At 45.9% G+C, this 22502-nt stretch overlaps 3 protein-coding genes across 8 annotated transcripts; 1 reads left to right on the top strand and 2 right to left on the bottom strand.

The window, feature by feature from the left end:
- Positions 1-435: 435 nt before the first annotated feature.
- fam161a (FAM161 centrosomal protein A) lies at positions 436-8273 on the bottom strand. The gene is made up of 7 exons (XM_035142189.2): positions 7981-8273; positions 6087-6355; positions 3998-5200; positions 3523-3690; positions 3309-3408; positions 2681-2820; positions 436-1760 (listed from the first exon to the last, which is right to left on the bottom strand). The coding sequence occupies exons 1-7, from the start codon at positions 8149-8151 to the stop codon at positions 1466-1468; spliced, it is 2346 nt and encodes a 781-aa protein (XP_034998080.1). The 5' UTR covers positions 8152-8273; the 3' UTR covers positions 436-1465.
- A 691-nt stretch (positions 8274-8964) lies between these two features.
- On the bottom strand, positions 8965-13900 carry cct4 (chaperonin containing TCP1, subunit 4 (delta)). Its single transcript, XM_035142728.1, has 13 exons — positions 13621-13900; positions 12507-12559; positions 12329-12418; positions 12110-12218; positions 11742-12006; positions 11427-11559; positions 11131-11270; positions 10931-11027; positions 10558-10668; positions 10314-10444; positions 9654-9888; positions 9248-9361; positions 8965-9135 (listed from the first exon to the last, which is right to left on the bottom strand). Exons 1-13 carry the CDS (start codon positions 13736-13738, stop codon positions 9121-9123), a joined length of 1611 nt encoding a protein of 536 aa, XP_034998619.1. The 5' UTR covers positions 13739-13900; the 3' UTR covers positions 8965-9120.
- pus10 (pseudouridine synthase 10) lies at positions 13205-21608 on the top strand. Of its 6 annotated transcripts, XM_035142539.2 has the most exons (19): positions 13207-13422; positions 14206-14235; positions 15032-15166; positions 15267-15668; positions 15759-15845; positions 16278-16312; positions 16394-16508; positions 16749-16810; positions 17248-17293; positions 18136-18200; positions 18291-18376; positions 18458-18583; positions 19108-19164; positions 19266-19342; positions 19661-19716; positions 19912-20029; positions 20139-20281; positions 20578-20677; positions 20845-20982. In XM_035142539.2, the coding sequence occupies exons 3-19, from the start codon at positions 15041-15043 to the stop codon at positions 20923-20925; spliced, it is 1782 nt and encodes a 593-aa protein (XP_034998430.1). In that variant the 5' UTR covers positions 13207-13422; positions 14206-14235; positions 15032-15040; the 3' UTR covers positions 20926-20982. The 6 variants fall into 6 exon arrangements, with proteins under 6 accessions (XP_034998440.1, XP_034998430.1, XP_034998422.1 ...); XM_035142549.2 differs by lacking the exon at positions 14206-14235 and having other exon boundaries at positions 13205-13422; XM_035142531.2 differs by lacking the exon at positions 13207-13422 and having other exon boundaries at positions 14098-14235; positions 20845-20940.
- Positions 21609-22502: the final 894 nt, after the last annotated feature.

Genomic DNA, 22502 nt, shown 5'->3' with positions numbered 1-22502 from the left:
GGTAAGATATCTGTACTTTTACTCAAGTATGGCTTTCAAGTACTTTATACACCACTGCCACCAGCAACAAATGACTGCCGCCCGTTTAAAGGTTTCTTCAAACTGTTTCAGCTTCAGGGTGGGCCAACAGCAAACAGCCAACAAAAAGAAATGTACCTACTCAAATAAAGAAACAAGTTACCTAACCAACTCCCAATCCAAAAACAGCAGGAAACGAGGGTTAAACAAAGGTGCTACCAAACCGGGCTGGTACATCAGATCTTAACACATTTCACAAGGTCATAGTCTGGCTGGCAGTGGCAAGAGGAGAACTGAATCCAGTTCAGCCAGTACTGGTGCAGACCTGAGGGAGGTCTAAAGTTGATTAGTCACTGGATCTCCTGCTGTTTGTACTGGTTTTAAATCATAGTTCAGTTTGAAATAAATCAGATCATCATGACTCAAAAACAATTTATTTGCAATTAATCTGAGTCCATTTCTGTGAGGTCACGAACTGCACAGTGCAAACGTTTATTATAATTATTATTGATCGTAATAACAAAACTATATAATAATAAACTGCACAACGCCACAGCACCCCCCGTCCAAACACTAAAATACACAAATCAAGAAAGACCTGCTCCACATCTCGTAAAGACACATTTCCCAATACACAGCCTTTATCTCTATCTTTATATTGCACATTTAGAGGAACAGCCATGTCTATATTTCAATATTTCTACTTTTATTATATGTAGTATTTATATTCTTACTTTTACTACATTGTCCCCTTGCACTGCTTCTTCCTCGTGCTGCTCTGTCAATTGTGAATGTCCTCACACGGAGGATCCACCTCGGTGCAGCTTATCTTAATTAGTTTTGTTTATAGAGCACTTTGAACACTTCTCAAAGACACCTCACAGCATAACAACAAAACAGAAAGCAGATCCAAATGAAGAACTATAAATATAACATACACATCATACTCGTCACAATCAAACATCTAAAGCAGTTTGAGAAGGTGGGTTTTGAGTAGTGAAGGTTTGACACTGGACAGTTCAGTGCAGGCTCGGAGTCGACGGTTCCAGAGGGAGGGGGCAGCTGTGCAAGAGAACTGGTGTTTTACAGAAAAGGGTCTTTCAGCAAATACTGATTAGATTTTTAATTTTGTGCTTTGTTTAGATTATTGATAAATAAAAAAACAGCCATAGCTTTATTTTGAAAGTATCCTCACTTCACATTTAATGCCCAAAACGTTTCAATAATGCAAATGTATTTAATGTGTGTAACCCTGACCCTCAAACCTCCGCCAGGGTCCAACACTCCCGTTAAATTCAATGAAGCTGCAACGAATCACACACCAGATATCACTTCCCTAAATACGACAGATTATGTCATCATTCCAGGAAGGAGAAGCTTCCTCCTCGTCGCTCTGTGCCTTCAGTCATGCTCGGTTTCTCCCTCAGGTTTGAAAGGTTTGTTGACATCATTCTGTGGCTTCGGGCTGTCGAGTGTTACTCTCGCTGTCGTCTGAGTAATTCTCATGGTCGTCAGAGTAGTGGTAACTGTCATCAGAACCGTGTTGATCATCTCCACGGTCGCCCTCAGCTGAGCGGTGACCGCCGGGGTCGTCTCCATTGTGGCGGTTTGATGAGGCCTCGTCACTGTCCTTGTCCTCCCTCCCTCTCCCCCTCTCGCTGGGCTCTTCCACATCTTCGTCGTCCAGGAAGACTTTCCTGTAGCGGACAGGTTGATATCCCATGTCTGCGTCCTCCTGGTCACTGATGAACAGAAGAAAACACTTTCACCATTAGACCTGAAATATAAACCTACTTTAGCTCAGAACAGTTTTCGTCTTCTCGGTCACTGAACTGGTGAGATGTTCAAGAAGGTAGAAACTTTCTGACTTTACATCTACGTCGGGGTCTACTCTTCCAGCTTGTCAGAGCTGAGATGTGCTCAGGATGGACGACACATCTCCACTTCCTCCCACTATCTAAAAAAGAAGCCAAAATATCCCGATACGAACGCTGCCATCTTGTGCCAATGGCGTCTCTTGGAGTCAGAGTCTGTGCAGTGGTGATCGGGGGATTGAGCCGCGGTGTCGAGGTCACGCTGATACACCCGCTCAACCAACCACTGACGTCTCAGCCCGGTTTATATCATCAAATAACGAATTAATCCAAACTGATCCGAAACACTTGAACAAACTTCAGTGAGATAAGAACGACCTGAAATGACACAGAGATGTACTTAGATATTTTAATGTGGTCCATGTCCCATCTGCTATCATGGAGGAGGCGGAACCTAAAACCTATACTTCAGCCAGACACCAGGGGGCGATTGAGACGCTTTGGCTTCACTTCTGGGAGCACGTCGTCCATCTTTATTTACAGTTTCTAAATGAGCACTTCCTGTTTCCCAGCATCGACACATTTCCCTCTTCATCAACAGTTACTTGATAATGTACGCTCTGTGATTACAGATAAAACAGATAAAACCAATTGTGTGTTGGTTACACGTGACATTGGATTTGATTTGTTTCCTGTTAGAAGTCAAATTAAATACTAGTGTTTTATGGGAATCTAAAAACATGACGTGGTTTACAATTATCAGCGGTAAAGCGATGATTCGCCTCTGTCATCCTTTGGGTTTTGTGTTATCGTGACGTGCCGGGTTCGTAAAGAGGTCACAGATTCACCTGTGTTTGCTGTCACTGGACTGGGAGGCGCTGCGGGCAGGTCCTGGTTTGGCTGCTTTGCTGCAGATGAACTCCTCAGTCACTTCACATCCGTGCACGGCGTCTGTGTAGCGCTTCTCTGCCGCCTGCTTGGCGTTCCTCTGGTGTTAAAGCACAGGTTCAGAAAGCTGCTCAACGTGAAGGAACAAGTGATCAAAGCTGAAGAAGAAACATCTTCATCAACTTTCCCTCAGTTCACCTCATGTAGTCTTTGCTTATATTTCTAGCTTTATGATATAATGTAATGTAATAGAGTAATTGTTCATTTTTAGCATTTTAATACTATATTTCCTTTCTGTTTGCATCTATTCATTTGCATTGAAGGTCTTGACTTTCTATGTAAAGTGCCTTGAGATTATATATTTTATGAAATGAATCTATTCAGTTTGTGCACTGATTATCTTTTTCCTGTACATCATTTTATGATTATTAAGAACATTTTTAAACACTGTTACCAAAGGTTCTATATTCAACGTAACAAGTGTTTATCAATTCCATCTTTCTGAGTTTAGATGTTCAGTCTCATTAAAGCTTCAGTAAAAATAGTAATAGTTCAGCAGCAGTTTATAAAGACACTCTATATTCTCACCTGTGCAACCTGCTCCAGCAGCAGCGGCCTCCCCTTCACTCGCTGCTGCATCTCCTGGATCTCCTGCTGGTACTCCTTCCTGCGCTGGAGGTCTCGTTTCCTGCAGAGTTTAGCAACACAACTGTGAATCGTCCCATTTCCTTTAAAAAAACAGAACTGTCCCACTAGTTTACAAACAGAAAGAAGAACGTTTGTGCTGTTGACTTCACTGGACCTGAATTCTGTGAGTTTGGTCTGGTGGGTCTGTGACAGCGCCATGTGGGGGTCGTTGGCCTGGGCTCGCTTCAACACCACCCTCTGCAGCTTCCTCTCCCTCTGCTTCTGCTTCTCCTTCCACTGCTCCTCCTCCTCGCTGGCCTTCCTCCTCTGCTCCAGCACCTTTCTACTCAGGGAGACAGACTGGTCACAGATGGAGGAAGGTTGGGACGGGGACTTCAGGACAGCAGGGGCAGCTAGTAGAGGACATGGGTGCAACAACCAGCTAGGGGGGTTAAACTGTTTTGGACTGGAAGTGAGGACTAACACACTGCTCTGCTGGGGATGATGGGACAAGGAGTTCCACTAGGATTCAGATTTCAAACTCAAAAGACAGCTGCTGTGGTGGATATGTTTAAACAGGATATTTGAGATCTGAGGTTGTCTCCATCTCAACTAAAATAGTGGAAGCCCTCAGAGTCCTAAGATGATACCTCACGGCCTCATGGCGCTTTTTGGTGGCATCTGTGACTTTGGTAGGCAGGAGCTCCAGGCTGCCGGAGAGAGATGAACAGAGGCTCGAGTTTGGTGTCCGAGTCGCAGCGGAGCTAATGTATGGCCAGCGCCGCGTCCGAGGGCTGCTCTGCTCCTTCTCAATGTCAGCCAGGATGCGTTCGCGGTGCGAGGGGATCTGCGACGTCTTCAGATGGAAGGGTTCACATGCGGTCGTGGGCTTCACCTCCTTTCGTTTCTCCAGGTGTTTCTGGAAGCGTCTGTAGCTGGCGTCAAAGTCAGGCACCTCTTTGTTGATCTGGGGTCTGTGGGGGAAGCTGCTGACCCCTCCGGCTGCGTCGCTGCCGTCTTTGGTCTTCTTCCGTTCGCTGAGTCGTCGTGAAAGCATGCTGGGAGGCATCGAGGCCCCATGGAGCAGCTCCTGAGCTCTCATCTGCATCTTGATGGAGCGATACAGCTGCTCATCCTTCATCAGCTCCCCTGACGCTGCGGCGTACACGGCCTTGGGCACAGGCTTGGCCTTGAAGGGCTTGACTCTGTCCTGGTCGGATGCTTGTGGGAGACGCAGCTGTTTCTGCTCCTTCTTTAGTCGCTCCCTCTCCAGGAAGCTGAAAGGTTTCTGGATGGTTCGGAGGTGCTGCTCTTCTCGCTCTCGCTTGTTTCTCTGCCGCTCGTCCTTCTGCTCCTGCAGCTCTTCATAGAGCGGGAGGTGAACGTGTGCAGGTACGGGGCTGGCGCGGAACTTCCTCTGGCACTCTGTCAGCTCTTCTAGCTGCCGCCGCAGCTCTGCGTTCTCCAGCTCGATCTCTGTGCGCGTCTTTATGCCACGCTTTTGTCTCTCAGCATCACGCAGGGTCATGTGGAAAGGTTTCGGGATTGTCACCCTGTGTTTCCAGGTCTCCCTCTTCTTGCCTTTTCTCTTTCCTGATCTCTTCTGGTCTCCCGGCAGACTCTGGAGCGAGGAGGACGTCTGGTGACGAGTGTTTGGTGACAGCTTGAAGTCCCTCCACATGTTCTTGATGTGTTCCTTGGGAGAGAAGAGCAGGCCTTTCTCCACATCGTTGCTGACTTCTTCATCCTCGTCTGACGAGTCCAAGTGTCCTGAACTCCTCCTGAGTTCAACGGCAGAGTGGGACTTTCTCAGTCGGTGTGAAGCTGCTGGGCTGCTGTTTGACCACGGAAGCCTAATTAGAAATACAAATATAATATTATAAAGCACCTGCACTCAGTAAAATGAAGTGTTCACGAGGAAGAAGTTGCTTTTTGTAACAAATGAACATTGACATTTCCAGCTGGTGTTCATGTAACTCCATCTGCAAAATATAAAACCACTTACATTCAGTTCAGCTGCACACTCATTTCTTTATGAATGAATCTGTCTATTCTTCTTTCAGTCAGCTGATTCAATTGTAAAACTGCCCATCACAGCTTCTCAGGGACAAATTGGAAAAGTCCAAAACCCAAAGATATTCAATCTTCACAGTGAGGAAGACGAAACTAAATAATGTGTTTTCATTAGTTCACCTGAAACTAAGAGTTGTTGTGACTTTGTTTCCTTAGAATGAGCCTTCGTATCTCCATCAGGAGCGGCTCCTTCTCCACAGACTGCACCATGTTGCACCGCCAGGTTTCTACAGTGGCCCAGAAAGGACAAGCCAGACAGTTTGTCACCTGACGGCCACCGTAGATTCGCCCACATACTTGTGAGACTGAGTGTTATTCATTTGGTTGAAATTCACCACTAGAGGCCAGTAAATCCTTCACACTGGAGCTTGAGGCTGTTGTGCTGTGAATATCAACATGGCACCCACTTAAGGAGGATGAAGGAGTCCCATCTTTTGCCTTTTTGTCGTGTGGAGTTGTAAACCTTCTGTCTGTGTTCAAACCACAGACTGTAAATACTGTCAGACATCAGATATATCATCAAGTAACTCGTTAAAACCAAACACTTGAACCAACATCACAGCGATCCAGATGTTTTGCCTTCACCTCTGGGAGCTGTGATGTCGTCCATCTTTATTTACAGTCTGCGGTTAAAACCGTCCGATCACACAGAGACGATAAACCCACCTGTGCCCCCCCTCCAGCGCTGTCAGGTCTAAAGGCTCCATGAACTTGAGCTGCAGCTTCCGTCGGTACATGCTCTCCAGCTCGGCCATGGTGCGGAGGTGGGCCTTCTTCAGCTCCTCCAGCTTGCTGTAATACTCCTCGTTGGAGAAGAAGATGCCGCTCAGGTCGAGGCGTTCTCCCGACGCCATGTAGCTGTTCATCATGAGAGGGCCGCCGTTCCCCAGACGATCATCGTCACAGAAGTCAGAGCCCGAGTCCTCGTACTCCAGCTGAAATAAAGGACAAGAGAAGAGTTTTACTTTACAGGGAAATTCACGTGCGACAGGAGCAGATGGTCAGAATGAGGTTGGCAAGAGAACGTTTGAAAGTATAAAACAAAATAGAAAATTAAGTTAAATAAAAATACAGAGAAACACCTTTAAATATTATTTGTACAGAAACGTACTTAAGTAAAGTGCAATGGCACAAGAATGTAAACTGTGTTTGATCATGTGTATCAGGAGATATGGAAATAAACGTAGTATAAGTATATATGAGTTATGGTTTACATATGACTATATAAGTTTATATAGATAGATAGATAGATAGATAGATATGGGTATAATTTCACCATAGAATATTAAATAGAAGTATACTATATAGTATAACTAAATAAAGATGTCTGTACATATATCAATACAAATGATCTATATGAATTAGTTCACTATAGTATACATTATGCATTATGATATGAATATAGAATGGTATGTAAATATTAATATATAAATAGGTGAATGTCACAATAAGAGGCATTAGTATGGAATAATATAATTGTGATATGACAGCAAAGGGAACGAGGGAGAGTTCCTTTTACGTCAGATTGAATTATATGATCTCAAGAACTTCTTCAGGCTGATACTTGTATTTCGAAGTTTCCAGAGAGTAAGACTCTGTGCTGGCGTCAGGATGGTGTTTGTCCTGCAGGCCTCCTGGAGCAGCCCTGCTCAGAGGCACTCGGGCTCCTCCAGGACTAAGCTTATTATCCTGCCACCCCAGAGACATGGGACATATGGTGGAGCAGCTCAGCAGGAAGCTGGGCCCACACACGTTCTGCTTCAGGCGTCTGGCTTCACGGCCGCTCACGTTATCACGACGCGCTTCATTCAGGAGCTTCACCGAACGGCTGCAGGGAACCACGGTCAAACCATAATGAAGTGATGGGGATTATAAAGTGAACATGACGTCTGATAATCTCGTCTAAGTATAGTCCGGTCAACAAAGTGTGCAGGTCAAATCCCCTCCAGCACACGGACCTGGATGTGTCAGCAGGACGTGGATCAGACCTGCAGCTCAGGAAGGATTTCTCTTAGTACTTTTCTCGACCCATAATATTCTGTCTGTGGTTAAAGTACACATACTCAGTGTTTTCAGTATTTTTTATTGCCTATTTCTATGATGTTTAATACTTTTTCACGTGTTCTCTTGTCGACCTCGTTTTGACATCAGCTGCTATAACAAGTGAATTTCCCCAGAGTCCATAAACCTGATCTCATTTCAGCTGAGTCAGCTAATTCAGGACGAGCAGGGATGTGGTGAAGCACAAAAAAAAAACACTTGTTCAATTAACTAATTAATTTAAATCCACCTTTTTAAACAAAAACCGCCTCCAGATGTGACCCTTGACCTGCTGCGGCTGCATTAGACACGTTGTGTTTAAACTGAACTTTCAGTTAAATTATAAAAACACGTTTATTGATCAGTTTGGTTTAAGACGCAGTCACAGTTTCTCACTTTGAATCAAATCATTCTTTACGTTTTGTTTTTGTTACATGTTGAGAATGTAAAATGTAGAAATAATCATTTCCGTAGAGTTAATTCAGTGGAGTCAGACTCTGGGGACTCTAACGGGGCTCACCTCCGCCTCGTGGTCCCGGTAGTCCCGGTAGTCCCGGGTGTCCCGGTGTCCCGAGGCCGCGCAGGGCAGCGCTCGGTCCCGCTCGTACGACGCCAGCGGCGCCTTCGTGAGCGGGTCCACCGGCGTCTTCAGACACGACGTCACCAGGACGTTTGTCCGGTGAGAGTCCATCACTTCCGTCAAAGGGCTCCGGTTCGAAAACACGTTGTTCCTGAACCACCAGGAGAGACCGGGTGTCGGTTACCAGGCAACGGGCAGCGCTGGGAGGAAGTGACGCTGCCGAACCGGAAGTCAGGGCTCCTCACGAAATAAAAGTCTGTCTCACCTTTTGTTTTACTCGTTCCTTTATTGTTATTGTCATATTTCTGCTTTCAAGTGTTCATGTGACACAGCTCTATATTTATTCATATAATTTGAACACTTAAACGTGCTCGTCTCCTTATCACATCCTGCTCATTGTCATTATATTTTATTGCTTTGCCATCGAACTCTGTTTTTCAAACTGTGCTATAAAATTAAAGTTGATTTATTCTTATTGGATGTTTCTCTTGTTTTGATCGGTTTTGGAAAGTGGTATATGAAAGAAACGGGTTATGATTTTGATTTCTGAACGCTCTCTGGACCAGTCTCCCTGAAGACCGGAGGGCAGCAAGAGTGAATTATCATAAAATAAATAAAATATCATATATATATAAAATAATCTTAGACACTTATGTCCTCAAGCTCCAGTGTATTGACCATTCACCGTTAAATCAACGAAGCATACAAAACACTATAAACTGAATTTTAGATATTAAATGCATGTATTTCAGCATTTCATTTTTGCATTTATGTAATATTGAGTACTTTTGTAATTTCTAATTTTGGCAGTTTCAGTCCTCAATCTAATGGACTCTTTAATAAAGGTTTAGAAATTAAAAAAAATCCAGAAAATCTGAAACAAATGACCCGAGTGTTCAGCAGAATGAGGACACAGGCAACAGCTGGAGTGTCAACAAAAAAAAACAAGCCTTTTTTATTAAATTATGCAACGTAACAACTACAGTGGAAATCTGAACAGACTGGTGTCCACACGGCCGTCCGATCCCTCGCAGTGCGAACAGGCTTAGTTACAGAACTCACAGGACAAACTCGAATCCCTTATCGAGCGCTCACCTGCAACAGAAGAAAACACAGGTTCAGTTTAGACTTCCAGTCAGAAGGAAGTTCCCTCAGCAGCAGGAAGCAGAGCCTGAGTCTAATCCACAGTCGGGATGAGGTGTCTTACCAAGTCGTCAATCTTGAGGATGCTGCGGACCGTCTCTGTGGCCAGGGTCAGGCAGCAGATGGAAACCAGCAGAGGCTGCACCACCAGCTCCTCCAGGATGTTGGAGATCCCGCCCTGTCACAAACGCACAGTAAACCAGTGGTGAATAATCAGCACCATCACATGTGCTGATTTCATAAAGATCACTGCAAGAAAAAATGATTTCCATTTTCCTAATCGATGTGGTACTCAGTAAAAAGGCTGAAAAAACATGTCTCCAAATCTTTAAATTTACAGTGAAAGAAAAAACTGAAAAAAGCTGAATTCTTTCACATTTGAGAAACTAAAACCATCTTCTCTTTTCTACACTTTGTTCTTGCTGTGTTATTTCACGGACATTAATGAGTAATCACAGCGTCAAACCCACCTTACGGACGTTGATGCCCGCCATCTTGTCCCCCTGGGCGTGCCTGTTGCGGAGCTCTGTCACAGTGGAGATGGGGTTCAGGCCGGCGTTCTCAGCCAGCGTGGAGGGGACCACCTCCAGGGCGTCAGCGTACGCCCGCACGCAGTAGGCTTCCATGCCAGCCAGGGTACGCGAGTACTCGGCCAGACGCACGGCCAGCTCGATCTCGGGAGCGCCGCCGCCGGCGATCAGGGCCCTGAGGGACGGAGGGACAGACAGAAGATGAAAAAGTTGAAGAAAACTAACAAATCTTCTTTCACATCAACAGAAACTATTATATATTCATTATTATTTAACATTATATTCATTGGAGATTCGTCAGTTGTCAGTGTTTCTGGGAAATGTAACATACGTGTGTGAACGCTCCCCCGCCAAGTTGCTGATACAACCAGGCGAGAAGTAACGGGGAGCGTTCCACTTTAATGTTCCTCCGTTTGTTACGCTCTTACACAATGAAACTTTGCAGGAGCGCCTTTGACAGAGGGAATCTGTGAGTGTACGTTCAATATCCAGGAAGTAGAAATAATTAACAGTATTTGGACGTTATCTTTCTACTCTTATGTCATCGATCATGAGTTTATTTTTCCGTCTCGTCTGTGACAAACTGCAGAAATGACCAACCTCTTCTTGACCAGGCAGCGGATGACACACAGGGCGTCGTGGATGGAGCGCTCGGCCTCCTCGATCACCAGCTTGTTGGAGCCTCGGACCACGATGCTCACCGTCTTCCCAGGGCTGGCACAGCCTGTGATCTGCACGGAGCAACAGTAGAAGGGATTAGCGGAGATGGAACATCGAGGTGCGTCAGTTATGTCCTTTCACAGCTATAACATCAAAACTGAATAATCCAGGATGCCAGTCTTACCTTGACCAGTTTGCCAGATCCGTCCAGGTGGACCTCCTCCACCAGCTCCGCTGATCCGAGCATCTCAGGTAAGAAGTGGTCGATGTGAGCGATGGGCTTGGTGCCAATAGTCTGCAGAGGAGCAGAGACTTCATTTTATTTTCCGGACACAGATCAGCTTTATTCCAAAGTACGATGAGTTGGGAGAAATGTCCCGGTTCTCTTGTTAATATTTAATTCCAGCGGTTTAAGTTCATATGGAAACGTTCCTCTGTGATGTTTTCATTTCATATTCAACAAACTAATTAGGAAGACATCGATTTTCTCAGTGTGAAAACTGACGTTACTCATAAGAGACAAAGTGCTGCGAGTGTGAAACTCCGCTGACGCTCACCTTGCATATGAACTCGATGTCTTCTCTCTCGATTTCCTTCACCACCATAATCTTCATTTTGTTGAGGAAGTGCAGGGCGAGGTCGCTCAGAGCATCTCTGTCACAGGACGGTTTGTCGTCAGTATCAAACATGTTCGTATCAAGAGTCTGACGAGTTGTACAAACCAGAATCTGTGGTCATGTGATCGGTGCTTGTGTACCTGAGGATGGACTTCTGGATGAGCAGCATGTTGCAGCCGGCCTTCTTGATCTGTTTCACCAGGTTGAGGATGTAAGCACGTTCCTCCCGGAGAACGCGATCCATCTGGGCGTAGTCTGAGACCACGATCTGGTTGTCCATCTGCATCGCAACATAAACAAAACCCACACACAGCAGGTCAGGAACCTCTCCAGGTAAAAATCACATTTTACATCTGTCACCGAAAATAAAAGTCTCCACTTGTGATAAACAAGTTTTACGAGAGACTCTTTCCTCTCAGCTGATCCGATCACTCACGTCGGTCTTCGGAGGGGACAGGCAGAACTGGATGAGGCCGATCTTGGCCTTCTCAACACGGGTCACGCCGGTGCTCGCCACCCTCTGGGTCAGCACCAGGCCATCCACCAGCTCACAGTCATCAATCGTGCCACTGAAAACAAACACACACTTCTAATTCTGCTGCACTTGTATTTCACAGTCGGAGGTTTAAAATGCTTTTGAACAAAACATTACACACAAAACTGTTATATTTCCCAGTATAACTTCTAAATAGGTCAAATGCTGTTGATGCTATATGATTAAAAACAGCTGGATTCCAGTTGTCACACTCACCCGAGCTTCTTGATGATCTTGATGTCCTGCAGGTCGACGTTGGTGGCGGTTGCCGGGTCGATGACTCTCATGACGGCGTCCACGCTCATGGGCGCCAGCAGGCTGGAGTACTGCGACACCACCTTGGAGCACAGTGACGTGGTGGCGCTGTTGAGCAGCGTCTCCCGGTCGCTGAGCTGCACCGGTCGGCTCATGGCCGTCAGCACCTCCACGCCCTTCTCCACAGCCTTCTGGAACGACTCCGAGATGGTGGTGGGGTGGATACCTGACGGGACCAAGTGTGAACAGCAACGTTCAGACACATCAATCAATCCTGTCGCTGAATTTACAACAACACTATTGATCGTGTTGACATTCTTCAGTCTCACCTTTCTGGAGCAGTTTGGAGCAAGAATCCAGCAGCGCTCCGGCAATCACCACCACGGAGGTGGTGCCGTCCCCTGCCTCGATGTCCTGGGCTTTGGACAGTTCCACCAGCTGAAACACACATTTCAAGTTAGGACAAAAGGAAAAGTCTGCACTCACACACTCACACACCTCCTTTCCTCTTGAGGGGAATCAATCCACCACACGGTTCGTTAACGTACCATTTTGGCTGCAGGGTGCAGCACCTGCATCTGCTTCAGAATGGTGGCACCGTCGTTAGTGATGGTCACGTCACCTTTCTCGTCCTGGATCTGAAACAGCACAACAGCTTCTGCTTAGAGACGCGTGTTACGAGCGTGGAGCTGAGCAGACTCAGAGACAAACAACCTGTTCACTGACCATCTTGTCCATTCCTTTGGGTCCCAGGCTCGTTCTGATGGCATCTGCAACGGCTGTGAAACAAGAAGAGGAAGAGTCAGAACTGTGTCAACGATCGTCGTCTCTTCCACATCGTCACCAAAACCTCCAGAGGCTCATTGTCCTCCCAAGGTGACGTCTTAGTCTGTGTCCTCTACTGGTTCTGTTCGGATGCATTTCTTCAGTTTGGCCTCTGGATAATCTCCTGCAGTGTCCTCACATGAGCTGGTGCTGCGTCATCCAGGGCTTCCACTCCCCAGTGAAACAAACTGACACTTCAGGAGAGGAAGCAGTTCAGTGTGAGACAGATTAACGTGGATGAGACCCCGTCACTGAAGATACAGATGTTACTGACTTAACATGGAACCCATCACGTGTCCAGATCGTATCAAGTTCGAGAGAGAGAGGGGATGGATGGATGATAAATAGATGGATGGATGGATGATAGATGATGATGGATGATAGATAGATGATATAGATGATGGATGGATGATAGATGATAGATAGATGGATGATAAATAGATGGATGATAGATGAATAGATGATAGAAGGATGAATGGATGATAGAAGGATGGATGATAGATGATGAATGGATGATAAATAGATGAATGTACGTCAGGATGATAAAATGAACACAGAACATGAATAATTCACCAACACCTCCTCCGTTATAAGGAAGAACAATAAACCCAGTTCCCCGTCGTCCATCAGAACCTCGCCCGGCTCAGCAGGTGATTTGAGTTCTCCTGTTAAAGACGTTGAGCTCAGATCAGCCTCGGAATGAACCAGAGCATCTTGTAGAACGGAACCAAACCCGGGTCACAGATCTGGAATCTGCCGAGTCACGCTGCTCGCGCCCCACAGCGCACGCACAGGCTCCATGTGAGGAAGAACCCGGGTGAGAGGACCGACATGTGCACAACACACGTAGAAACCCTGCGCAGCACGGAAACGTCTTTATTCGCGTTGTGCGGTTTTAGCGGTAATCGGGGATTGTGTTGGCGGGGGGCAGCCCGGCCCATCCCCGGGGCTTTGCCTCGGAACGGGCCGCAGAGATGTCCCCCGCACGGTTAGCTCCAGTTAGCATGTAGCTCACCTTTAGCAGCAGAGATGTTGCTGAAGCGGATCTGGGCCGGCTTGTCCCGGTCCACATACGCCCTTCCTTTGTTTCTGCCTCCCATCGAGAGTCTCGGTGCCGCCATCAACTCGGGCATCGCGGCCAACTAACGGATGGAGGGTGTTCGGGTGGAGGTTCGGGGCGGTGCCGGGGGACCGCGGGGCTGATGGACGCGGTTCGGCGGCGGATGGACTCGGATTGAGGTGAAATCGTCCCGGTGCCGGTGAGAAGCTTCCAGAACCACGGCAGCCTGCGCAGAGAGAGGGAGGATCCGGCGACTTGATATGACGTATCCAGACCGAACGCGTCCATCACCGATTCGACAGGATTAATTTATTAACTCATCGAAACAGTTAAAAATCTGCTTAAATTCACCGAGTAATCAACAATCATCAAAGTTTAAATGATTTAATGTGTTTTTTTCGTCACTGATTTGTGAATTTAAACATTTAGCTGAGACACGCTGACCGCGGATCGATTGCTTCTGTCTGTTGAGGCTGCAGATGCTAGTGGGTGCTAACATGCTAACAGGAAGCTGAAGCGTGTTTCCTGTCTCCGCTTCAGGTCTGAGTGAACGAAGTGATCCTCCGTCAGGTAGGTTCCTCTCACGCCTGCAGCTCGGGGCTCTGCTCGGGTTCACCCGAACCCGAACCCTCTCACTGGGGCTGCGAGAGGCTCCGGGTTAGCTCCGTTAGCTTAGCATCCAGAGTCTCGTGCAGGAGCAACAAACTGTCCACAGTCCTCAAATGTGACCCGAGTCCAAAGTTTAATATCTAATATATATAAAGTATAAGGATAAGCTGCAGAATGAAATGATTCAGGACAAGTAGAAGCTCTGTTGACTCTTTAGATTATTATTACATTAATGTGCACTTTAATTGTTGCTGTTGCATGAAATAGATTTGTATTTGTTCTCCTTACATATTGTCACATTTCCACAGAACCTGAACTAACATCTACACATTACAAATAGAAACAACAACAAATCAAACTTATTCAGAGAAAAGGCAGAAAATCCTCACGTGAAGCAACTGGAACCGAGAACTATTTGTTGTTGTTCATTGTGTATTGAGAGGGACAGTTTGTCCACCAGAGAGCAGAGACAAGTTTATGTATCTCCATGATCATCATATTGATCATTGGTATTTATGTCACTTTCACTTACTGGCAGATATATCTTTACGACCTAATATCCAAATATTAGCCTGGTTCTGATTGTAAGTCCTGATCTTGGCAAATGAGAATCCTGCTCCCACGTTCACGTGAACACGAACAGTAAAGACGATCGTTTACTCTCACACACTGTGACTGAAAGGATTTGAAAAGGTTACATTAACAGAGTTTGTGTTCAGCCTGTGTTCTGTAATACATGTGGGTGCTCGTCCTGCAGCCTGCCGTCATGCTGCCTCTGAAGGAGAAGGACAAACCCATTGTCCAGAAACTGCTTTCTGCCGGCTGCTGCGCTCGCTGCATCCTCAGATTCTGCTGCACTCGCGTTCAGGCCGCCTACCGACAGCCACAGCAGGTGGGACACACACGTAGCATCTGCTGTGCTCATTAATCACTATTTCTAAATGTCCAGTGTTCCCTCTTTACACCAGTTGTCATTGTCTCATCTCACCCAGGAAACACTGAAGGAGCTTCTAGCTTTCATCAGCAACACAGAAAACAGCAAATCCCAAGATCCAGCAGCCTCAGAGTCCACTGGAGACAACAAGTCCCAGGATGCAGCTGTGTCAGAGTCCACTGGAGACAACAAGTCCCAGGATGCAGCTGTGTCAGAGTCCACTGGAGACAACAAGTCCCATGATGCAGCTGTGTCAGAGTCCACTGGAGACAACAAGTCCCATGATGCAGCTGTGTCAGAGGCAGCCGAGGACCCACCGAGCAAAAGAGCTAAACTGGAACCAAACGAGACGAAGGCTGGGTCAGAGGAGGAAGAAGAAGACGCTGCTGCCAAGTCACGTGTGTGTGTGGTGTGTTTGGGAATCCTGCAGGAATTCTGTGACATCACTCAGGCTGTAAAGGTGTGTGTGTCTGTGTGTGTGTGTGTCTGTGACAATCAGTGTCAGTTTGTGCGGTGTTTGACATGAATCTATGTGTTTGTATCTTCACAGATTGCAGAGGCAGTGAAAGCTGAAAAATACGAGTTTGACTCCCTGTTGTTGTCCGTCTCTCTGCCGGCTCAGCTGTGTGTCCGTGAGGTGTGTGTTTGTGTGTGAGTGTGTGTCTGTCTGACGGCAACTCATGGTTACACACATTTTTTTTATCTTTCTGTCGATCCTATTTCTAATTAATGGATTAATCACTTGTTCTGTAAAATGTTGTTTTTCTTTTTCACTATGGCCCTGTGGGAAATCGGAAAATGTAAAAGATTATCACATCTCGCAATGTTAAAGAAAGTCATAAATAATTCATCGATCGTCACCAAAATGGAAAGAGTTCTTTGTTGACTCGTGTCCCTTCCTTCTATTAAGTTTCATGGAAATCTGTTCCGTAATCATGCTGACAAACGTAACCTCCTCTAAGGGGCGAAATAATCAAATCTCAGATTTGTTGTGATTATTACTTTCAGCTCAAGTTTAAACTTGCTGTCGTGTCACCTGAACTGATGTTGTTTTGTTTGGACCCTGCAGCACTCCTGTTGGCTGCACGTGAAGAAGGAAGTGAGGTAAAGTGAATCTTGACGTTTTGAAGTCACTCAGGCGTCTCGTGGATCCTGAAGTTTAACTGCAACTCTTTCTACGTTCAGAGACAAGGGCCTGGTGCTGGACAAGGACGACATCATCCCGCTGAAGGAGGCCTTCAAGTGGGTCGTGCAGGGCCTGGTCTCCAAGGGGCTGGGGGGGGTTGCCGTGGTTACCAAGGTAAGCGACATCCACGATGAGAGAAGAGAAGATTTAGATCAAAGAAAGATTATTTTTCATTTTTGAAAACTTGGCTTTCGTGCTTTGATTTGAACTTTTATCGGTCGAGGGAAAGATGAGGGCTCGGTGCCTTGCTCAGGGATACTTGGGTGGGGGGTGGGGGGGGTGCATCGTGATTGATAATTGACGACCATGCAGCTGAAAGATGAAACAACTGGGATGTTTTTCGTGTGTTTTTAGGGGGGGCTGGACGTCGGTGTGGAGTTCACCCACGAAGCTACAGACGCCGACTGCCACTTCCTGTGAGTACTGAGCTCTGAGAGAAGAAGCTGGAAGTTTGTTCTTCAGCCTCGGACCAGAAACTGTTCCTGTGTTTCAGACTGTTTCAGAATCACTGTTTGAAAATGAAGATTTAATAAAAACACTCGTGTCTGTGGTGCCTCACATTTTTAGGTTGACCAAATTTGAGCAGTTTCTCTTAAATCGTCACAATTACATGACTCTGCATAGAGCTTTTAATTTGAAACTACGGCTACAGGAAGTAGAGTCATGTGGCAACTTCAACGTTAAAAGTTTCTCACAGTGAGACAGGACATTGCTGTGGTATGTCTGTGCTGAGCATGAATATACAAATATAAAATATAGAACATTATATCAAACTTAGGAGGGTTTTTAAGATTTGATCAGGTTTGCTGCTGTGCTGACCTCTGACCTTTGTTGACCTCTGTCCATCTCACAGTGCTTCAGTGTGTCCTGACTGCTTCAAACCCGCCAAGAACAAACAGGTGAGAAGACACGTCACACGTCTTTGTAATGAATTACCTTTCAACATAATCAGGAACGAGTCTTAAAACCTGTCGTCTGTTGTGATTAAATCCAAACTTCACGTTAACCTTTCTTCATATTTTAATTATTTTAATTTGCAGTTTTAATATATATACTTCCTCCATTTGTAGTTTAAAAATAAACTAGATAAAACGGGGTAAAGATCAGCTGATCAGGTCGTCAGATTCTCTTTTAGCCTCGTCCACTCACTCTCTCTCTCTCTCTCTCTCTCTCTCTCTCTCTCTCTGTCTCTCTGTCTCTCTCTCTCTCTCTCTCTCTCTCTCTCTGTCTCTGTGTCTCTCTGTCTCTGTCTCTCTCTGTGTCTCTCTGTGTCTCTCTCGCTCTCTCTCTCTCCTCTCTCTCTCTCTCTCTTCGCTCTCTCACTCTCTCTCTCTCTCTCTGTCTCTGTCTCTCTCTCTCTCGCCGCTCTCTCTCTCTCTCTCTCTGTCTCACTCTCTCTCTCTCTCTCTCTCTCTCGCTCTCTGTCTCTCTCTCTGTCTCTCTCTCTCTCTCTCTCTGTCTCGCTCTCTGTCTCTCTCTGTCTCTCTCTCTGTCTCTGTCTCCTCTGTCTCTGTCTCTCTCTCTCTGTCTCTCTCTCTCTCTCTCTCTCTCTCTCTCTCTGTCTCTCTCTGTCTTCTGTCTCTGTCTCTCTCTCTCTGTCTCTGTCTCTCTCTCTCTCTCTCTCTCTCTCTCTCTCTCTCTCTCTCTCTCTCTCTCTCTCTCTCTCTCTCTCTCTCTCTCTCTCTCTCTCTCTCTCTCTCTCTCTGTGTCTCTCTCTCTCTCTCTCTCTCTCTCTCTGCAGTCGGTCTTCACCAGGATGGCGGTGGTCAAAGCTCTGGAAAAAATTTCTGAAGCCAACTTTCTCAAGTGAGCATCACCTTTATATCTCCGCTCTGGATTTCTCCTGAACGGCGCCGATTGAAATGACGACTGTTGATTTTTTTTTTTTTACTTCAGACACTCCCCGTGTCCTCCAACGCAGACATCCAGCTGTTGCAGTCTTCAGGGCGTCCAGTGTCTCCATGTGTCCCTCTTCATCGCAGGTATCGTAGGCCACTAATAAAACGTTTAGTTTGAGTCGGTGTCTGAACGATCGGATTGGACCTCTGTTTCCTGGTGTTCAGGGAGATACAACAAGTTCTGCCGCAGTCTGCCTCAGACTCCCTGGGTGATCGATGGAGAGAGGAGGATGGAGTCTTCAGTGGAGGAGCTGATCGCAGCGTCCGTCCTGTCGTCCTTCAGAGCCGAGGGTGAGTCCACGCAGAGGTTCGGCTCGTAGAAAACTCTGCAGTTAGTTAACTTCTGGCTTTACCTCGTCACAGTAAAACTAAATCTGTAAAAATCTGTACTTTATATTAGGTTGAAAACTTCAGGAACCTAAAATATTAAACCTGATTAGTTTAACTCCACGTGAATCTGTCTGTTTACTTTCAAACGTTGTGTGGACATGTTGTGTAGTTGGTGTTTGTGAAGTAGCAGCAGCAGGTTGTCGGGTCCGACTCGTTCAAACAGGAACATGTGGGGAACATCCAGACGAGGGGCGGAGCCTTGGTAGAGGGGCGGAGCCTGTAGAGCAGCAGGAGGCCGGACATGACGTATAAACTCTGCTGTGGAAAGATCAGTGTTGTTGTTTACAGCTCATCCACACCGGCGTCGGCCCTCATCACCAGAAGCTCTGGAACCTCCTCGTGTTTCCATGTTGACGTCTTCGTCTTCTACGTGTTCGGCTCCTCTTTGATCCTTGATCCTGAATCTCTCATCTTTTTTCTCACAGGTTTTAACTTCTCCTCGTCTGGCAGAGAGGACGTCGACGTCCGAACTCTTGGAAACGGTGAGACGCTCGGTTTAGTTTTGTTTTGCAGATGAATTTTTCTCCTGAAGTATGAAGATTGAAGGTTTTTGTTAATTTTCTGTCTTGGTCTCATTTGGCAGGTCGTCCGTTTGCGATGGAGCTGCTTAATCCTCACAGAACCAGACTCAGCCGGGCCGAGATGAAGCAGCTGCAGGAGGTGAATATTCTCAGTCTACTTCAGAACACGAGTACGTTTTCATATGAAAACACATAAAAGTTTTAGAGCCGGAGAAAGTTAGTTAATGCTGCTGGTCCCGTTTTTTAGTTTGAAATCATCAGAATGAAGTTCCCACATGATGTAAATAATACGACACGATAAACATCTTTATGGCAACAGGGCCAATAGATTTTACTGCATCTCGTTAACTAGCACATGTCGGGAAACAAACATTTGAGGGTTTCTCCTCTGTTCACCGCTGACGGATCAACAGTTTGATGTTTGTGTTCCTAACTTTATCTTTTTTAATGTTTTTAGACGATTAACGAGTCTTCAGACAAAATCAGAGTACGAGACCTGCAGATCGTCTCCAGGTGAGAAGAGTTCAGCTCTAAAGGAAAACACTGCACCTGCTCTTAATTTAAATCTATTCATTACTGTGTGTGTGTGTGTGTGTGTGTGTGTGTGTGTGTGTGTGTGTGTGTGTGTGTGTGTGTGTGTGTGTGTGTGTGTGTGTGTGTGTGTGTGTGTGTGTGTGTGTGTGTGTGTGTGTGTGTGTGTGTGTGCAGAGACGCCATGAGTCGAATGAAGGAGGGCGAGGAGGAGAAGACGAAGTCGTACACAGCGCTTGTCTGGACCAGGAAACCGATTCAGAGAGACGATATCATCTTCATTGGTGACATCAAGGTCACTACACACACTCACACAGACACACACACTGTATTAGTGGTCAGCAGTAAAACACTGAACAAAAGATTCAAACGGGAAGTAAAGATTTGTGTTTGTCGATGTTCAGGAGCTGACTCTGGATCAGAAAACTCCTCTGAGGGTTTTGCATCGTCGGGCGCTCGCCGTCCGACAGAGAGTCGTCCACAGTATGAACGCTCGCTTCCTGGACCCACATCACTTCCACCTGGAGCTGAAGACGCAGGCCGGGACGTATCCTCACATGTGGTGTGTCCAGGATGGATGGATGGTTGGATGGTTGGATGGTTGGATGGATGGATGGATGGATGGATGGATGGATGGATGGATGGATGGTTGGATGAATGGATTAAAACATTTTTTTAAGTGTTGCACTGAATTTCTTCACCTTTTGATTCGATTAATTTATCTTCAGTCATTTAACTTCAGATTCGTTTGATGGAAACTTTTTAGCTTTTTCTTCACCTGAATAAATAAAAAATAAGGAGTTAGTGATTTTTGTGTTGTTGCTTCTTAACGTCAACCGACAGTTACATCAAAGAGTTCGTCCACGGAGACTTCGGCCGCACTAAACCGAACCTGTGTGAGCTGCTGCAGACGGACACGGACATTCTGGAGCTGGACGTGGAGGTGAGACGAGAAACAGACTGAGCCACTGGGTGGCGCTGTCTCATACACGATGGTTTTCATCTGAAGGTTTTGTGTCTTATCATTTTCTACTTTCCTGCTGTGGTGTCCCTCAGGGTTCACTTCTGGGACCAGTGTTATTTTCTTTGTATGTGTTCCTGTTGTTTCAGGGACGTGGCGTCTCGTCCATTGTTACGCTGATGACGCACAGATGTTTCTTCCTGTCACACCTGCGAACTCTGGACAGCTGAGCTCACTTCCTAACTGGACTCCAGCTAAACTCAGACACTTTTTTTAGATAATGATTGTCCTCATGTTCTCTCTCTCTCTCTCAGTCTGTGGATGTGGACTGGCCTCCTGCCATCCCAGAGTGAACGTCGCCCCGGGGCCGCAGACCTTGTCCCGGATCCGAGAGCCGGCGGGTTCGGTCTCGATGGTTCTTTCTCACCGCCGCTCGTCCCGTATGGACGCTGCATCGAACCGACCGCCAAGGTCACGTGACAGTAATGGTAAATGCTGTTTGGCTGTTCAGAGGGAAGTCGCACAGTCCTGCTGCTGCTCGGTGACGTGTTCACTGCTCCTTCAGAAGAACCTCAGTGGGAAAAACACACCCACGAAATCACTCTTTTAATTTGATGTCATTATTGTTCTTTTATTAAATTTTCCAGCAGCTCATTGTTGTTTCCATAAGTTCAGGGACCTCAGATTTAAATGATAAAACATTTGTGTCCATCTGTTTATTTCTAACATATTTCCACTTAAGGATAAAATGTAATATTTAGATCTTTTGCTGAGGTCACAAATGGAGGCAGTTACATTTAATGCCACTGATATTATTTCAGATAACTCCGATAACTCTGAGCAAATAAATGCATCTTATTTATGAGAACCCTGAGTTTTTTTTGTTTGGAATCAATAAAGCAACTTTACCAAAGTGTTTTTGCAGTTGTATTTATTCACCTTGTCTTTAAATCACACTTGAGAAAGTCTTATTGTTTGTAGAAAAACTCATATTTAGGGCCCGAGCCCCCCCGCTGGGAGGCCCTATTGTATTTTGAAGGATTTGTATTTCCCTTTTGGGCTTTTCAGGGCCTAGACGCTCAAATTCATACCAAAGTTTGCAGGAAATTAAAAAACCCAAAAAGTAATTGTATTCTGGAGTAATTTGAAATGGGCGTGGCAAAATGGCTCAACAGCGCCCCTCAGAGGAAAAGCCCCTCAGTTATCTGTCACCGATCTTCACAAAAATCGTAGCCCAGGTGTATCGTGACCAGACAAACAAAAAATTCTAGAGGTGCAATTTGAAAAACGCAACAGGAAGCCCGCCATTTTTTTTTTTCTAGGAACAGTACAACAGTGCGGCTTTTTTGTGCAACTGGTATGGCGTGGCAAAAATAACTGACTAGCGCCCCCTAAAGGGCAGCCCCGACACCACGATTGGCCGACATGTACAAAAATCGATGGGGACATGTGTCTTTTCATAACAAACAAATAAGTCTCTTGGATAGATATGCTAGACCAAACAGGAAGCCCACCATTTAGGCTTTAGTGGTATATTTTTTTATATATATGTTTTTTTTCATTTTTTTTTTTTCTAGGAACAGTACAACAACAGTGCGGCTTTTTTGTGCCACTTTGTATATATGAATATCTATACAAAGTGGCACAAAAAAGGCGTTATGTCGGAGCGTTATGGAACAACGCAACAGGAAGTCGCCTATTTTTGACGTTACACGTTCGACGTTTAAATGACGTCATCTCAACAACATGGAGATTCAAACTAGGTGGCGTTTGACTACACGCCATCAAAACACGAGGTTGTCGCATC

Source organism: Hippoglossus stenolepis, chromosome 2, assembly GCF_022539355.2.
Source record: "Hippoglossus stenolepis isolate QCI-W04-F060 chromosome 2, HSTE1.2, whole genome shotgun sequence".
NCBI lineage: Eukaryota > Metazoa > Chordata > Actinopteri > Pleuronectiformes > Pleuronectidae > Hippoglossus > Hippoglossus stenolepis.
Note: the sequence above shows the minus strand (reverse complement) of the source record. Positions and strands in the feature narration are given on the sequence as shown.

Excerpts from the sequence above, each read along its gene's own strand:
- cct4 (XM_035142728.1), bottom strand. The coding sequence starts at position 13,738 with ATGCCCGAGTTGATGGCGGCACCGAGACTCTCGATGGGAGGCAGAAAC. Across the intron at positions 12,007-12,109 it reads CTCCAAACTGCTCCAGAAAG|GTATCCACCCCACCACCATC; the intron begins GTGAGACTGAAG and ends TGGTCCCGTCAG. Across the intron at positions 11,560-11,741 it reads AAGATCATCAAGAAGCTCGG|TGGCACGATTGATGACTGTG; the intron begins GTGAGTGTGACA and ends GTTTGTTTTCAG.
- pus10 (XM_035142522.2), top strand. The coding sequence starts at position 15,011 with ATGTGGGTGCTCGTCCTGCAGCCTGCCGTCATGCTGCCTCTGAAGGAG. Across the intron at positions 16,811-17,247 it reads GACGCCGACTGCCACTTCCT|TGCTTCAGTGTGTCCTGACT; the intron begins GTGAGTACTGAG and ends TCCATCTCACAG. Across the intron at positions 19,165-19,265 it reads CGTCCGAACTCTTGGAAACG|GTCGTCCGTTTGCGATGGAG; the intron begins GTGAGACGCTCG and ends CTCATTTGGCAG.
- fam161a (XM_035142189.2), bottom strand. The coding sequence starts at position 8,151 with ATGGACTCTCACCGGACAAACGTCCTGGTGACGTCGTGTCTGAAGACG. Across the intron at positions 6,356-7,980 it reads ACCGGGACCACGAGGCGGAG|CTGGAGTACGAGGACTCGGG; the intron begins GTGAGCCCCGTT and ends CCTTTATTTCAG. Across the intron at positions 2,821-3,308 it reads TGCTGGAGCAGGTTGCACAG|AGGAACGCCAAGCAGGCGGC; the intron begins GTGAGAATATAG and ends CTTTAACACCAG.